The 18,771-nt window shown below is 38.8% G+C and overlaps 1 protein-coding gene across 3 annotated transcripts in view; it reads left to right on the forward strand.

The window, feature by feature from the left end:
* Positions 1 to 18,771, forward strand: part of LOC109039912 (ATP binding cassette subfamily D member Pmp70) — a 135,093-nt gene that overhangs the window by 85,751 nt on the left and 30,571 nt on the right. For all 3 annotated transcript variants that reach the window (XR_002009771.2, XM_019055638.2, XM_019055639.2), the window contains exons 13-14: positions 8,199 to 8,300; positions 11,193 to 11,366. Coding sequence is in view for 2 of the 3 variants with exons in the window: in XM_019055638.2 (XP_018911183.1) it covers positions 8,199 to 8,300; positions 11,193 to 11,366 (276 nt within the window). In the remaining variant the exon portion in view is untranslated. The remainder of the gene's footprint in view (positions 1 to 8,198; positions 8,301 to 11,192; positions 11,367 to 18,771) is intronic.

Consider the following 18,771-nt stretch of genomic DNA (forward strand, 5'->3'; position numbering starts at 1 on the left):
CAACACCTCCCCCTTTACACTTTTTTTTTAGAAACCATTAGGGCATCTTAATTAAAACTTATCTGAAACTATTGGGGCTTCGTAAATACAAATGATCTGAAACCATTAGGGCATCTTAATTAAAACTTATCTGAAACCATTGGGGCTTCGTAAATACAAATGATCTGAAACCATCCGTAAATAATATTTGATCTGAAACCATTAGGGCATTTTAATTAAAACTTATCTGAAACCATTGGGGCTTCGTAAATACAATTGATCTGAAACCATTGGGGCTTCGTAATACAAAATTGTCTGAAACCATTGGGGCTCTGTAATTAAAAATTGCTCTGAAATCATTTGGGTTTTCTTTACTAATTTTGAAGAGACACCATTGGGGTGTTCAGGTTTGTAGATACCATTAGGGCATCGTAATTAACAATTTAACCGAAACCATTGGGGCTGCATTTAAGACCTCACGAAACACTATTAGAGTGCACAGGTTTGAATTTTAAAACATCATTAGTTGAAATAATGCGTTGTAAATTGTATGACACCATTGGGGCATCGCTAACAATTGACTAGAAGTTCTTAGCAAGACATGATTAATAAGTTAAGTTGAGCTAAGAATGATAAGGGACAAGAGTTAATGATCTAATTTTAAAAAAAACAGTGATCTAAAATATTGAAACATAACAATTACCAGTTTATCTGGAGATTGGTAAATGTAAGTGGGAGAGCAAGAAAAACAAATAAGGACTTAGGTGATAAATTCGATTTAAGAATGAAAAAATGCAAGTCAACTTTGTATAACATGTTTTAAATACTCATTTAGATGCAAAATTAGGGTCAGGCTTTTTTGGTACGCCTCGACCTAAGTTCCTAAGCCTAACAATGGTGGGACTCACAAGTGTTGAGGGTTGAGCTTCTAGAGCGGAAATTGGTTGAATTGCAGTCAAGTTATCTATAATTGTGGAATTTTCAATTATTGTTAAGTCTAATTCACTATTTTCAGGCGTTGACCTATCCAATGAAATGATACTATCAGAGTCACTAGAAAGATATTCTTGATCCTGAAGTTCTGGCTCAAATTCATTTTCAGGAGCACTCTGAGAGTTACTAGAATGTGATTCATTATCCTGTAGCTCTGCATCAAATTCCTTTTCAGGAGCACTTTCAGAGTTACTAGAATGTGATTCTTGATCCTGTAGCTCTGAATCAACTACATTTTCAGGGGCCCTTTCTGACTTATTTGATGATGAGTTATTCTCGGTTAGCTCATCATCAAAAAATAAGAGAAGTGCACCTGAATTAGTTGTTTCTTTCACGCTTGTACTAAATCTCTTTCTAATAAATCTAGAATTTCTCCTTAATGTTACTCCCTGTTGATTTTCAAGGAGATAGGATCTAGGTGCATTTTCAATTTTCTTTAGTATCACAGCTGGATATCAACATTTATTACTGTCTTGCAACCAAACTTTTTCATTTTCTTCAAAGTCAGGTTTGGATTTGGCACTTTTATCATAATAATGCTTTGTTTTATTTTGAGTTGAAATAATTTTATCAGTCATATCACAAAGTTGCAGTTTCAGGTTTGCTACACTTGTTGACAGCTTTGTTCTTAGTGTTCTACTCATCATGAGCTGCGCTGGTGATTTATTCAAACTACTAATTGGTGCATTATTATGCTGTAAAATTGCTAAATTCAAGTCTCCATGACTTTCATGAACTTTCTTAAGAATTAATTTAGCTTTTTCGCAGCGCTCTCAGCCATTCCCTTTGATTGAGGATATCTCGGGCGAGAAGTCTGAATTATAATCTGAAAGTCTGAAATATAGTCTGAAATAAAATTATATGCTTTTGAGAATTCTATCATTTCGTGTGAATTAAAAGGTTGATTGTCAGCTATCAGACAAGCAGGTATACCGAACACTCGGAAAATATCTTTAAAGACTTTTATAACTTCAGAAGCTGTCTTTTTATCGATGGGCCTAATCTCGAGCCACTTGCAATTATAATCTGTGACAATGAGAAATTGTTTACTTTGGAATTGCGCAATGTCTGCTGTGATTTTATGAAATGGTGTGGTGGGAATCTCATGCGAAACTAGAGGTTCTTTGACTTGACTAGGGTGAAACTTATTACATGTGGCGCAAGATTTTACAAATTTTTCAATGTCAGAGGTATATGACGGCCAATAACAAATGGACCTAGCTCTCTGGATAGTTTTCCCAATACCTAGATGAGCGTCACCATGGAGTAAAGTAACATAAGAAGCCTGTAATTTAGCCGGAATGATGAGACGGTTTTGAAAAAAAAGCAATTCATCGTTTATCGATATTTCAAGTTTTAATTTGAAATAGGGCATTAACATTACATCATCGCATTGATCCCAATTTTCCAGGTGCATTTTTTTTATCTGTGCCAAAATTGGGTCTTGCATCGTGGCTTCTGAAAGTTCCAGGTATTTACTGTTAGACAGTTCAAAATTCACCTCCAGGCAATGTACAATTTCATCAAATTCAATTTGATCATTACTGACTATTTTACCAGAGAAGTCCCGAGATAACATATCAGCTATGTACATTTGTCTACCAGGCAGATATTTGACTTCAAGATTATAAGGAGTAAGTTTAAGTAGCATCCGTTGAAGATGGTTGGACATGACTCTGGTTATTCTTTTCTTGAAAATAGCCTGTAATGGTTTGTGATCGTTTTCGACTAGAATTTTGTAACCATACACAATATTGTGAAAACGTTTAGCAGAAAACAAAATTCTCAGCATTTCTTTTTCAATTTGCCCATATCTCGTTTCAGCGTCTATTAGACATCTTGACGCAAAAGCTATTGGGCGACCTTCCTGTGGTATGCAAGCTCCCAGGCCTAATTTTGAAGCGTCACGTTGAATAGTAGTTTCTTTGGACGGGTCAAAATTTTGCAAGCTTGTAATTTCTTAGATAGCTTTTTTAACAATTTTGAAATGCTCAGTATGTTTTTCTGTCCAAACAAGTTTCGTTTGTTTCTTCAGAAGGGGCCTGAATGGTTCTATGAGATCAGCCATGTTTGGAACATAGTCTCTAATGTAATTTATAGTTCCTATCACACTTTGCAGTTCTTGACGTATTTTAGGGATTCTTAGATCCAAGATTGCTTGGATACAATCATTATCGGGACGTATGCCATCAGCACTAATTATGTGACCCTTATACCGTATTTCTTTTTGCTTGAACTGAAATTTGTTACAATTAACCTTGATGTTGTACTTGCATGCTCTGCTCAGTACTTTCGCAAGTGCAATATCATGTTCTCTCTCAGTTTTTCCGCAGATTAGAATATCATCAAAGTAAATAACTACATTTGGTATGTCCCCAAAGTATTTAGTAAGAAGTTTTTGGAACACTTTGTGGGCGTTGACAAGGCCAAAGGGCATTCGTAGAAATTTAAAACTACCGAAGGGTGTATGGAAGCCACATAAGTTGGATGCTTCAGGCGTAAGCTGACAGTGCCAAAATCCGTCTTTAATATCAAGTACAGAAAATATTTTCTTATTGACTAATTTCAGTTTGATCTCCTCTAAGGTTAGAATTAAATAAAATTCACGCTTGATTACTTTGTTCAAGTTTTTGGGGTCTAAACATATTCTGATTTTACCATCCTCCTCCACAATAACAAGATTGCTGAACCATTCAACATTTTCAGTGTCTGGCGAAATAATATCAAACATAACTAACTCTGTTAGTTTGCGCTTTAGTTTTTCCAGTAGGCGTACCGGAAGACGTCTTGGAGGGTCTACAACAGGAATCACTTGTGGATCTATTTTAATAGCGCATTTATCCGGGAATGTGCCAAGACCTTTGAATGTATCCTGGTTGTTAGTAATAACTTGTTCTTTGGATTTGAAATTTTCAATATCATGCACAAAATTTCTAGTGACTAGACCTAACTGAACACATGAATTTAAACCTAACAGGGGAGTTTTCCCTACATTAGTAATTGTAAATGAAAGCTTACAGACAAGACTCTGATTTGGCAATCTAGAACGGCATGTCCACTGGAGTCGATACGAGCACCACCATAGCCCAGAACCATCGCTTTGCTTTGTAGGAGGAAGGTTGAAGAGTTTTTGACTTGATCAAAAATGCAGCGTGGCAGAATGTTGACCTCAGCTCCGGTGTCCAATTTGAAGTTCAAAGTTTGGCCATTGACAATGATGTTTTCCATCCAGCATCTATCAGGAGTCGTTATGCTATGGATGTCGATTTCACCAGGGGTAGCAGGACCGATATGAACGTTAACTTCTTCGGATTGTGACGAACTGTTCGACTCGTTCACTTTCGCACTGAGAAGATTTAAGTTATCGACTAGTGGTGACTGATATGGTTGTATCATTGATATTTCAGAAATATACAGGTAGTCACTAGCGTTAATATTTTCCGAACGACCGCACGATCTGGATTGAACATTTTCAAGCTGACTCGGGTCACTAATGGATGAACAATGACCGCACTGATTTTGTAAGTTAACTTGATCAGCCGTTTTAGGAGTAGGTTTAGAGCCACTTGAATTTTTAGGTTTGGACCGGCATTTGTTTGGAATATGATTCAGCCGCTGACACAAGGTGCTCTTTTGACCGTATGCTGGACACTGGCGAATATAATGCTTGTAACCACAGTTCCGGCAGTTGAGTTGCTTGGTTGGTGACTGTGAAAGTTGTTGTTGATGACCACTTGGAGTCGGCGTTGTTGAGATGTTTTGCTGACTTCTACGATTGTTGACCGAATCGATAGCCGTAGTCTTTGACGCGTCACTGGCCATTTCAGTGGCTTGGAGTTTACCGGTTTCGACCGAACGACACAATTTAACAACTTTATCGAATTCATAGTCTTCACCTAGCAACCGTTCGAGAAGAATCTGATTATTAATACCGATAATGATTCGATCCCGAATGAGTGACATTTCGAGATCTTTGAAATTGCAATGTTCCGACAGTTTGTTAAGAGCGAGAAGAAAAGTTTCGAAACCTTCTCCTTCTTTTTGAACCCTCGTAAAAAACTGGTACCTCGAAAACACTTCGTTTGATTTGAGTTTGACATAATCATCAAGAGCTGAAGTGAGTTTTGCCACAGTGTCGGCTTTGTCATCAGCCAGATCCAGAGAATTGATGAGCTCCTCTGCTTCAGTGCCGATGACATTCAAAAAGATCGCTTTTTGAACTATTGCGTCCTTCTTACTGATTTCAGCTCCCACACTGTAGTTGGTCCACTGCCTCTTGAACTTTTCCCAGTTCTTTAGGATGTCTTCGTTCACCTCAAGAGACGATGGCTTGATGAGAAACTCCATCACGATAAACACATAAGGAATTGCAAGGAGCAATAGAAATTCCACGATTAGCGAGGAATAATTTAGTTATCTAGAGTTCCGCGATTGGCGAGGAACTGAAGAGAAATTTAACACATTTGCAGAAAAGTCCACGACATTTTGTCACGAACACGAAATTGAAATAAGCACTTAGAGATCCAAGATTAGCGAGGAACTTAGGTAATGTCCGAAGACCGAACGCGTTAAAATTAATTAAAACATTTCGAACTGAATCGATATTCTAAAATTTATTAAAAGAAGAATTGGTGCTACGAACACGACATTAAAAAACTTGGCCGCACTATGCCATTTTAGGCCACCGTTTGGCGTGGTCGGGCCGTCGTGTCGCCGTTTATCCTGCTGCTTGGCTGGAATCCCTCTTCTTTTGTCGTTTTATCCTCGTCGCCATGATTTAAGATGATAGGTGGGTCGCACACAAGAACGTAACACTGGGTTGAGACTAAGGCATTTTATTAAGAAATGCAAATATTCAACAGTCACAAATACATATCATGATCACAAGCAAGCAAGGGCAAGAATGGCGAATGCCTCGTTGATGGATGATGACCATCGGTGAGAGGCGATGGGTAGTGACGTCATGATGACATGACATCACTATCCAACATCGCCAACATTTTTAAAATATATCTTTAGTATGTGTTGAAAGAATGGAAGAAAAAATGTGGAGGGATGGGTGTCCCTTGAGTGAGGTTGAAACTCTGTTCACTTTGTGCTTTACTGATGACCAAGTGGTGATTGCACTAGATCAAGATGACGCCGATTACATGATGCGCAAGTTGGTAGAGGAGTATCGGAAGTGGGATTTGGAAGGCAGTATTTCCAAATCCGAGAAACTGACTTCGGGAGGTGATCAGCAAAGCATTGAGTTGGAGGATGGGCAGCAGATCAAAGGCTGCGAGCACTATAAATACTTGGGGATGCATTTGACCCAAGATGGAAGAACGGATCAAGCGATTAAGGAAAAAATCACCCTGGCAAGGAGGGCTACAGCGATGTTAAATGGAATCCTCTGGGATCTGCGGATTTCCAAAGAGAACAAGAGAAGAATTTACAACATTGTAGTTAAAAGTATTCTTACATATGGATGTGAAGTTTGGCAGCTGAAGGAACGGACACAGGGGATGCTAAGAGCAACAGAGATGGATTTCTGGAAGAGGTCTGCAGGAATTTCTAGGAGAGATCGGGTCCGTATTGAAAGAGTGCGTCAGGTCATGGGAGTCTAGAATGACATCACATTCGACGTCATGACCAGGCAGCTTGTCTGGTATGGTCATGTCAATAGAGTGATGGATGATGCCAAAGAAGTTGCTTGATTGGGTTTCTCCTGGGAGGAGACGAAGGGGATGCTCAGTGAAAGGGTGGCGACAGGGGGTTATAGAAGAAATGAGGGTTTGCCAACTCCCTGAAGGGCTTTGGGAGGATAGGGGACTTAGGCGGCTAGAAGTTGCAGAGCGCTAGAGAGTGCTATGAAGCGGCTTTATTCATACATACATTTGAGTACACTTTGAGTCCGGAAAAGCTTTTACGATATACAATTTTAGGCTCGGACGAGTCGGCTTTACTGGAAAACTAGAGGGTGATAGAAAAAAACCGATGTCATATTCGGATTTAACAGTTCAAAATACATAAGTAACACACTACCACGGGTTCAGGAAAATTTAAAAAAATAAATTGCATTCACGACAAATATACGTCAAATTTGCTCATTTTCCCGGAAAAAGTCGCTTTTCCGGAAACTTGAGAGGTGAAAGGGAAAGATCAAGATCATTGACGGACGCAGCAGTTAAAAATACATCGGTAAAGTTGTATCTTGCAGCTGAGAAAAATTTTACCTACATTCTGCAGGGGTTAACAGTCGGAAAAACACCAAAAATGGCCATTTTTCGTGTAAAATCGGCTCTTTCGGAAATTTGGAGGGTGATGGGAAGAAACGGAGGTCTCATGCGGATTCAGCGCTTCAAAATGCAGGAAGGTCACCGTATGTCGTAGAGACATTTTCTCATTTTGGTTTGTTGTACAGTGTTATGAGGCATATAACGAAAGATCGACTTTAGCGGTTTTTGCATGATTTGGACCAAAGCCCCCCCCTCCCCCACATAAAAGGGTTCACACCTAAAGATCTAACATTTTTACCATATTAATGAGTGTGTCTGACCTCCAAGAGAATTTTAATCCAGAAATCTAAAAATTGAAAAAAATGGACTTTAAAGGTTTTCGCACGAGCCGACTCAAATATAACGTACAGACACTAACAATACAGCCGTCACCATGGTTTTGAAGTATGGTTGTGGTTTAATCACAACATCAGTTTGCATCCAACTTTTTTAAGTACACAATTTCTTAAAGAGGAAAAAAAAGAAAAATCCCAAATCTAAATTTTTCTTCTAGTAAAACTGTAACATGAAAGTGCCTTTGATATGATATAATTTTTATTTCATAGCAAGCAGGTAAGGCAATTTCCTCCTTCATCTGATCCTTAGACATTTCTTAAATCTCTGAGAGACTCAAGGTTGTTAGTGACCTGAAAAATTAGGAAAAGTAAGAGAGAAATAACTAGTTTCGGCATCAATAGCCATTATAATCAGTTTTTCACCGGTGCTTGTGCTGCAAATGCGCGAGTTAATTAACTGCCTCAAATGGAGATAGTTTGAAACGGCTCTTTTTAGTTCAACGTACTGTGTCAGCAGCATACATTAAGGTTAAGGAAATGTATCCAGGAGTCTCTGAAGAGTGAGGGAATGGAAAAAAATTGTTTGCTTTGCAAGCATTGAGACTACTTTTGTTAACTGTTATATTTATTTATCCTTGCTCTAAATGTTTTTTTTGCCTATTTCTTACAGCTATGGCCTTTATTTGGTGGAACTTTAACGAAACCTCCTCGTGGCAAATTGTTTTATATTCCGCAGCGACCATACATGACCCTTGGAACATTGAGAGATCAAGTAAGTTTTAAGGTTTCTTTCTTGTAGGTATTGAAGTCCTTTAATTTTTTTGCTCTCTGCTTGACATGTGACCAGCTTCATATCTATAATTTTCCATTGTAATTTAAAGTCTCAAAGCCAATTGATAAGTCACTGTAGAAGTAAGACATTGATTATTCTTCAGCATTTCATTCAATAACCTAGCATGTTGTTACTAAGCAATTGCAGACTAATTTGATTGAGAAAAATATTTGTTCATAAATGTACACGATGGATGATAAAATTGTAACTTGCTGGTTGCATTAGTGTACTTCAAGTATCATCAGCACATTATACAGGGTGCTCCTAACCACCCTTACCAGGCTTTTTTCTTGGTTGTCTTAGGTCGTACAATGTGGGAGATCGCAGAGATGATCAGGAAATCAAACATTAGGAATTCGAATTTTATGGTCCTGAAACGCCCCCAGTACTCCTGGGAAGGAGGCAGGGGAGATCTTAATCCGAAAAGCCGAGACTCCTCACCGAATTGCGATTCAGTCACACAAAAATTGAAAAGTACAGAAAATTTCACTTTTAATGGACCCCTAAAAATAAAGAATGGGCCTGCCATAGGTTGGAAAATGATTTCCTACACAGGGGAGCGGTACCTCCCTCCGCAATTTCTCTTTGGTCGCGAAATTGACGTAGATTCTTCGAAAAAAGAAGGGTACCCTGCGCAATTGATCCAAGGAGTCCAAATTTCATGGTCGCGGATTCAGTTTCCATTAGGAGGTACACGGGGGCTCAATTTTGTAAGCCGGGGTTCCTTTCTGAATTGCAAATCAATTGCATTCAAGTTGAAGAGTTCAACAAATTTAAACCTTAATTGATCCCCAAGAGTTTAAATTGACCCACCCAACGCTCAAAAGTAAGTAAGTGAAGAGGAGGGTGGTGTGCCCCCTTCAATAACTGCTCTTTGGTCGCAAAATTGACATAGATACTCCGGAAAAAATCCGTTTCATCAGAATGTCCCGTAAAAATAACAATCGGAAAGTCGATGACATAAGTGTTGATTTAAAGTTCCGAGAAGGAGAAGGGATCGATGTTTGTGGTTGACAACCCTAACGTTTTTTAAACGCGTGCGTTTTCTGGAACGCGGACGTTTTCTAAACGCGTACGTTTCTCAAACGCGTACGTTTCTCAAACGCGTGCGTTTCTCAAACGCGTGCGTTTTCTAAACGCTAAACGCGAACTGTTTTAAACTGTAACAATAAATTTCCACCAAAGAAAAAAAAAAAATTTTTTTTTTGATTCATCAAACTGAACATTGCAATATCCTTACCAGTTGCTCATCTCAAAACAGAAGGTTCCGATACACTAAGAACTGAAATTCCCGAATTCCGAAATTCCCCCTACTTTCCAGTTTCCGATACCAGACCCATACTGGAGGATATGGTCTATCGATGATACAGACCCTATTCTCCAGTCTCCGATACCAGACCCATACTGGAGGATATGGTCTATCGATGCCGCCGAAAATTTTACAAGTCCGAAAATCCGAATTTCTTGCACCATCTGGCAACACTGTAAAATTCGACGTTGCAAAATTTCATCCATTAATAAATCATTTAGTTATGTGCACCGTCCGGCAACGCTGTTGCATAACCGCCATCCTGGAGAACACACCATTGCATAACCCGCAGATTGAAGGGGCTACATTACACCATTGCATAACCCGCATATTGAAGGGGCAACATGTAATACTTCTTTTTTACAGCGTTGCCTTGTTCTACAATACTCGCGATACAACACTATAATTTAATTCGTATTTTTCTGCACCATTGTGCAACGCTGTTGGACATTTTACTGTTCTCTAATCACCATTTTCCTACTACTAGTTAGGAGTTTCCTTAACATGCCTCTCTCTTTTATTTCTCCTATTTTTCTTCACGATTTCTTAATTTTCTATTCATAAAAATTTTAGTAGTTAGGGCATGGAAAGGACCTCTAGTGCTCGACTCGTTTTGGGTTTTTCATACCAGGAGAAATCCTAAGATATATTAAACAAAAAGAAGAAAAAAGCTATGTGTATTATGGGAAATTGATCTTGAGGACGCATTAAGTCTTCAGAAGCCAAAATCATACGTTCATTTTGAACGATTGATCGATTCATTCATGAAAATCCATGCATTGTTTCACCTCAAGGCAATCCAAATTTTTTGAGTACCTCTGCTTCTAAGTGGTCCATAACCAAGTTTGTAATACAGGCAGATACAAGGGCGCCCATAGTTAGATCATTCATTTGCTGATAAAATTAGTCATTATACTGGAAAAAAGTACTTTTAAGACCATGGGCGTAAAAAGGGAGGGGTCCCGGGCCCTGCCCCCCCTAGAATTGAAAGTAGTGTCATCTGCTCCCCCTCCCCCACAGAAATTCTGGATGGTAGGAAAAAATCCTTGGGCCAGTATTTTTATACCCATTAAAGACATCCAAAAAATTCTTTTCCAAACATCGACCCAATGGGGATGTTGCACCCAGGAGGAATTTGGCAACTATTGAGATCGTCCGGTGTAATTTTTCAAGAAAAAACTGTTGGTGTGGTTGAAAACACTTTAAGTTCGATATTAAAGCTGTGAAAGCTAACTGTTTTAAGCTAACGATTTAAAGTCAATTTGTACCACATTTTATCAAATTTTCTTGCAGTTTTCAGTTTCTCATATCCTCAAATTTTCAACTGCATCAACGGATGTTTTAAATTCACTTCAGATTAAAACTTAATACATGTATGGAAGTTAAGAAAGTGAGGTTTGGCCCCCTTTTGTGGTTTCCGCCAGTCAAGTCAATGTTATTTACCCGTTTTTGTTCAAATAAATCAATGCATGTATTGGATATGTGATGTATGTATTGTAAACGAAATTTGTACATATGTTTAGGTTACATACCCTCATACTCGAGAAGAAATGATCCGCCGAGGCAAAACTGATGCGGACTTAGAGCAACATCTGGATAGAGTTCAACTATCATATCTTCTCAGTAGAGACAAAGGTTGGGATACAGTTGCAGATTGGATTGATATCCTGTCTGGTGGTGAAAAGCAAAGAATTGCTGTAAGTGCAATGCTCTTTTTACTACTGTACATTAATTGAAGATCAGCGCTGATTTAATGTTAATAAAATATCAGCTATCCCTTTCTATTTTACTCAGTTTATCTGACAATGTAGTGAAAAGACACGGTAACCTCTGAAAAGAGGAGTTTTTTAAAATGAAGGCAAACTTTGTGGGTCCTTTCAAAATACCTAAACTAACATTATTTTCTTTTCCAAATAACGTTACAGGAGCAAGCCTTAATTGTTGCTTATGGTCTGAATAGTGCATTTTGAGCTACCACCCTAAAATTGGTTAGAATGTTACTTAAGGTAATAATAGGGAAAATCAATCGAGACACAAGCCGACTCTTTCATGCTACCTTATATTTTGGTAGCTGGAAGCCAATTTTCATTATTTTCTCATTTTTCGTGGTTTCTAACTGACTTATCGACAAAAAATGGCAGGAATATTCTTCAACAAGTATAGAATAAGAATAAAGTCACTCCAAGCTTCACTTTCTCCTTTTACCCTAGAAATAGGCCGCCATTTTGGAAATTGATGGCTCAGTTTTTCTCCCATCAGATTTTTGCAATCATTTTGCAGCTGAAGCTGAACAAACAAAATTTGGTAGGGATAGGCTTAAATACATAGGCTGTCCCAAAAGTTTCGCATCGGTACACCGTATAAGCCAACAAAGAAAGCTAGCAAGTTGCGGTTTGTAGAGTTCCTTAGATCAACTCATTAGCTACAAAACGAGCTCTTGTTGAGCTCGTTTCGTCAAAAATTGACCAAGATACCAGATTGAAGATTGATTGTTTCAGAGGCGTGTTGAGTGGACCCCTCCAAGATTTTAGGACTTTTTTCAGGAAAAAAACAAACAAAGTTTAAAGATTAAATGCGTGTATTAAAAGAAATGAACAAAATAGGTATTTCTAATGAAGTTTACATACTTTATGGCTCCTCATCTGACAATTCTAAGCTTCTTCTTTCTTTTTCAAAGTACTTTTATCCAGCTTTGACGCACAGACGCAAGGGTTCTTCCCATTTGACCAAAAATCGTTTTTGCGAAATCCTCGGAGTGAGAGTTCAAAAAAAAGCTTGAGCTGCAGCCTTAATATCAGCAACTGAATTGAATCTGGTACCTCGTTAAGCATTTTTTAGTTCTGGAAAAAGCCAGAAATCGCAAGGCGCGAGATCCGGGCTGTAGGGGGGGGGGGGGGGTTGCGGGGTGTGACGGTAATTTTTCCGTCACTTAAGTTTCGAATAAGTAATCACCTAGGAAATTTTGTTTAATTTTAAACCGTGCCGAGATTTAATCATATGTAAAAACTTCGATGGCTACAGCTGCCGCAAGTGATTGCGACAGTGGCGCATTCTGTAGGAACGGTGAAGTAGCGGAGTACCGCAGTACACCGGTCGGCCGCCGCGCGCCACTCGAGCGCTCGCGCAGAGCGATCTGGAACCTCTTGTACCCGACTACCCAGCTGTTTAGCGTGTGCACGGTGGCTCAGTCGCTCAAACTTTTAAGAAAAAGTCAATTTTTTATTATTTTAGCTTAATTAATTAATTGTTTTCACCAAATTGATAAAAGAAAGTCGTGAAGCTAATTTAGGCAAGTAGTTTGATGTAAGGAAAAGATTATTTAATTGTATATTTAATTTATTGGAGTCGAATGAAGTTGGTCGATGCGCGCGGAAGCTAGATGAAATGAATTTGATGGGGTCCCGACCGGTACATCAACGCGGCTATCCGACGAACATAAGTTAGACGCAGAGTTCTTCATTTTCTTCGGATCCTTTCGTTTGCAAAGCTGCTGAGTAGCACGCTTTCAAATGAAAGTATGACTTCTCGCTGTAATTACTTACTTGTGTGCATCCATTTTCGGGTAGCTCCTATAGTAACTAATTACACGAGCTTTCTATTATTAATCTCGAAATGTATTTCTGTTTTGTCGACATTTATTTAGAAACAAACTGAGTTTAATTAATTTTTTTTTAGGCAAATAAAATCTCTTAATGCGTGTCAGATTCCAAGAGTGCACGTGGTGAGTAGCACCTGGAACTTTGGTCGCTATTTGAATTTATTTTGAAAGTATTTATTTTGAATCCTAAATCTTCTATTCAAGATTGAGTGCACGTGGTGAGTAGCACCGGTTGTCCGGGAGATTTATGGTCAAATAAATAATCAAAAGTTCGAAAACATAAATGTCTCTTTCACCGTTCCTTTCAAAGTATTTTAAAAGTCAATCCGATTAACTCATTCGTCTTCAACCATCCTAATTTTGATTTCGCATTTAGTTTATTTTTTTTTTGTTTTGAGAATTTTAAGTTTGTAATTGTGTTTAAGAAATAGTTTTCTTTTCTCGTCAATAAAAATTGACTCCAGTATGTTCAAATTTGCTCTCATTATTCCTTCCTGCCAATCCTGTCCTCATCTCAGGAAAATCACCTCATTATATTTTTGATTACGCACTTCAAGTGTGCTGGCGCCCGAAACCAGGCGTCCCGACGAGCATCTGGCACCCTAAATTTGTGGCTTGATCAGCTGAAGCTCGATCCTTTCCAGAAGGCTTGCTTTCTGACGATCAGGATCGTACGAGTTCTCACTTTTCCTCGTCACACGGGGGAGGATCACCATGTCTTTTAACTTCATAAATTCGCGAGTGAGAATGGATGTGTGTGGACGAGCGTTGTCCTGGTGAAGGATACCCGTTTCCTTCATATCGGGGCGTTTTCTACGAATATGGGTTCAAAGAGTATTCAACACACTGATATAATACGCACTATCAACCGTTTGCTTCATGTTTAAACTTTGTTTGTTTGTTTTTTTTCCCTGAAAAAAGTCCTAAAATCTTGGAGGGGTCCACCCAACATGTCTCCAAAAAAACGCTGTATCTTGGTCAATTTTTGACAAAATGAGCTGACAAGGGCTCGTTTTGTAGCTAAGGAGTTGATCTAAAGAACTTTGCAAACCGCAACTTGCTAGCTTTCTTTGTTGGCTTATACAGTGGACTGATGCGAAACTTTTGGGACAGCCTATGTATATTGATGGTCCAGGCGCCTGGTAGCTAAAAATGAGGCTACCTGGAATTTTGGGTACACAGCTACTTTTTTGGGCTGCTTAATGTTTTTTGAGTCACTGAATCCAAATCTGAAGTTTCCTTACACGTATCTGGTGTGCATTTGCCGCCATTTTGAATAAATGACCTTAAAAGGCCTTTTTTTGCGGTTATTTTTTTTAGATAGTGGCAACGCATGAGCAAAAATCCCGGATTTTGTTAATATTTGAATAGCTGACGTAATTTGAAAGAAAATGGTACTTACATATGCCAAAAAATTGAGGAACTTCGGAACTCGGAACTTTGGAACACTTGGGAACTTGGTGGACCGCAGTTAGCCGGACCGCCCTATTGTGGGCCAGAGAGGCCCGTTTCTTGCGAAAAATACCGCTTTCAAGAGTGTTCAGTTTTGTATTGATGATGAGGAATTTGTTAAAGTGCCTCTCTAAGGGATGAGAATTCATCTACATTTCATCGAATAATCACCCAGCATTGGAGGGGGGGAACCTGAGTACCTTAGGGGTGACCGAAATTCCTGACTTGAGCGCTATATAATCTGAATAGGGAAAGAAGGTGGCCAAATTGCGTGTAAAATACGGGAAAAAATCGTCCGTAGCCGTAATTCCAACGGAATCATGGCGCTCAAGCCCTTCTAATATTCGCATCGTTGAAATGCCTAAAAAATCAGGTTTTTTCTTATTCAGGTCAGTGGAGATGCCCTCAAACACGCAATTTCATCATCAAGCACAAATTGTCCCACATATTTTTTCACGAGGAATCGATTTTACTGGTTTTCAAAACTATAAATTGTTGTATTTCATTCGATTCCTGAGAAAAATTTGGTAATTTTTAACATTAACTGTATCAAACTCTATTGATTAGTGATATATGGGCAAAAATTTTGATGCATAAGTAAATTAGTGCTCACATAAATTTTAATACACAAGGCACTTACCCTCAAAGCAGCGTATACTGACCATTCTTCAGTTCGGGCACTAGATGATAGCCGGAATGCCGGGATTCTCGGCATCGACGGCTAGTGAAAGTGAGTTGCCTTTTGGTTTCAAATGATGAGGAAAAAATCCTGGCTCCATAGGACAACACTTTTATCGAATACATGAGGCTCGAACTTCCAAAATCTCAAATTTTCATTTTTACAGTGTTTTTTTAAAGATAATTTCTGGATAATTGTAGAGACACAACTGGCACGTTCCATACGTGTTTTCATCGATAATTTGAGTCAAGGATTCTATTTTTGTGGTTTACAAATTAAGATATCGATTTAAAATATCGTTTTTTGCAATACTTTGCCCAAAAAAGCGATTTTTTTTTGCGTATATCCCAAGAAATTTTGATTCCTCAATGCAAGTCTTTGATAAATCGACATTTTGACTTCAAAAATAGATTCTTTGTGAAAAAATACAAAGGGTACCGGGTTTACACCTGGGTACATACTACCATACGGGTATTATATGTGACGCAGCAGGACAAAATGCGTCTTTAAATGAAAACTGAAATTGTTTAGTACACCGGAAAACCGTTTAAGGGTTAAAAGAACCCAAAAAAACCTACTTTATTTTAGTCTCCAATGATGATGATTCCTAATGTGATATTCTGAAGGGTGTTGGGTCAATCTTTCAAGCCATGATTTGCATTATTAATAATGTAAGCGTTTAGGGTGGATCGTTCCTCAAGATTGGCAACAGTGCAGACAAACCTTAACTGCTATTTGCTTGGAAAACTTGTTTTTCTCCCCCGGACTTTGCATTATTAATAATGTAAGCGTTTAAGGTGGATCGTTCCTCAAGACTGGCAACAGTGCAGACAAACCTTAACTGCTATTCGCTTGTGTTTTTCTCCCTCGGACTTTGAAATGCTGCCAAATGGTCAAATTTAGGAATTTTGCAGTCATGTCTTTGTGCCAACTAAGGCAGAATTAACCCTTCTAACCCATGGTACAATGCACCTTAAGCAAATTTTGTCCTGCTGCTTCACTTATGATGTTAGGTTTCCTGAATATAATTGTGTCCTTTCACATACCAAATGATAACAGCAACTTTCTACAGTTTTCATGCTTCTCAAAAGTATTGAAAATTTTAATCGCACTAGAAGCTGCTAATGTTGACCAGTTCAATCGACAGCATGTCCCTGGATATTTGAATACAGTGCTGATTTGATATAAAGCCATTTTTTTCTTTAAATTTCTGAATTTTGAGCTTAGCCGATAATTGGTTAACATTTGTACGGAATTTATTAAAGTCCATGAATGTTGCACCAAGTGCAAAAATGGTAAAAAAATACTGTTCAGCTGACCAGCATTTCCAGTGAATGTTGTAAGTAAATATTGTCTATTCTCATGCCTAGCGCCTTTCAAACTTTCAAGAAAATTCGTAGGATGCTTCTTTGATCCTCTGACATACCACTTAACAGCTTACAACGGCAAAACATAGAACCGTGAAACCATGCAGGGCATTAATTTCCAAAGTTATTCTTCTTATTCAAGCGTGGTAACTCACAAGAACCAATGATACGAGGAGACAGTGACAAAAAAAATTACCATATAAAGCGTTCCTCTGTGAACATTCCCGTCTTTTATTCTTCTAATTGTAAAAATCTTAGGTCTTTTTCCAGACTCTTCTTGGTCACTTTCAAGTTCTCAATTTTGTTTTTGAAAGTTTCTCCAGCGTTAAAATAGTTTCTAATCCCAGTACAATTGCTCAAAAAAATGAGTCATCACTGGACTAGCTCAAATCCTCATAACATACTTTTCTCGTAAATGTTGAACAAACCTGACATCAGATACGAGATTAGCGACCCAAAAAAACCCCCGCTTACCAAAACTTATTGATTTTCGTTCGGATTTAGCCGAGATATCAATTTTTCTCGCGCAACCGGCACCTCTGGCCCTCAGTGCGCGCTGACGGGTGCGCCGCGAAAACGTGAATGGGCGCGATGTTCACGATGCTGTATCTTCCTCAATTTTTTAGCAAACCTAGCAAATGTATATAGTATATATAGCATATACCATTTTCTTTCAAATTAGATATGTCAGATCTTCAAAACATTAACTAAATTCGAGATTTTTTCTCATACATAGCCCCTATTTTGAAAAAACCGCAAAAAAGGCCTTTATAGGCTATTTTCTCCAAATGGCGGCAAATGCACACCATATACAAGGAAGGAAACTTCAGATTCGGATTGAGCGACCCAAAAAACATACTGTAGGCCAAAATACGAGGTTTGTACCCGAAATTCCAGGTAGACTTACCAGGCCCCTGGACTGTGAGGATAAATGAACATTGAGACCTAAATATGTATGTTGAAAATAAAAAAAGAAACATCAAGGCCCAAGTTCAGCCGACCATCTTTTCTGGCTGTTGATGGAGTATAGCAGCCTGTCTCCTTTCTTCTGAGGTTTAAACGAGTTTGAACGAGTATGCCACAAGATGCAGTTTAATAAACACCCATGAAAAATTGCATCTACTGGCATGCTCTTTCAACCTCCTTTGGATTACTAGATCCACTATGCGATCCTTTGAGAATTGATGCGTTTGGTGCAGAAATGACATTTCCTAAGAACTGCCTTCTTTGGGTAAAGCATCTCTACACATCCCTCAGACCCTCAACTATCATCGCTTCAAATATAAATTCAACCGGTTATTAGTTGAGTGCAAGATGAATTATTTTGTAGGAGTGGGACGTATTGGGTAAGTGAGCCCTTCAGCATATCGGCACGCAGCTGGAGTTGCCGGCGCGCTGTCCGTCGAACTGTCGGTGTTGGCAACGGCTGCTCACAGCCAGCCTAAGATACTGAAAAGTAAAGTTTCATCACTTACCCCAGTTGCAGATATTTTAATGAAAGCCACAATTTAGCTACATTTGTTTACAGAAGGTTGATAGACATTTTGTTGAGACAGTCGGACTATCACGTCCATGCAGAAAGGACCGAAAATAGTTTTTATTCCCCCCTGTTAATAACGATTATTATAATATGAAAAATGTTTCGGCCTCCTGTGGTGTAGTGGTTGTAGCGCTGGCTCTATAATCAGGAGGTGCCAGGTTCGATTCCCGTCTAGGCGACCTGAGTTTGATGGTCTCAAACAACGGTTGCCTCGGGATGGTACATAGTCAGGACGGAGGGGGGCGGGGCTCTCACTAGAAGCGTAGGATTACCACTTGTGTAGTATCAGAAGTAGTAAAAAAAGAAGAAAAAAAGGAAGAAAAGTTGGGAGGTGGTGAAAGGTATGAGTGGTGAAAGTTGCGATTCTGAGGACGAGTGGGCTGGGTTTGATGGTCCAAAAAATAGAAGAAGAGGGAAAGATATAGAAGAAAAAGAGTTGATCAGAGAGGAAGGGAAGTGAGGTCGG

The sequence above is a fragment of the Bemisia tabaci genome, unplaced genomic scaffold (assembly GCF_918797505.1).
Source record: "Bemisia tabaci unplaced genomic scaffold, PGI_BMITA_v3".
Taxonomy (NCBI): Eukaryota; Metazoa; Arthropoda; class Insecta; order Hemiptera; family Aleyrodidae; genus Bemisia; species Bemisia tabaci.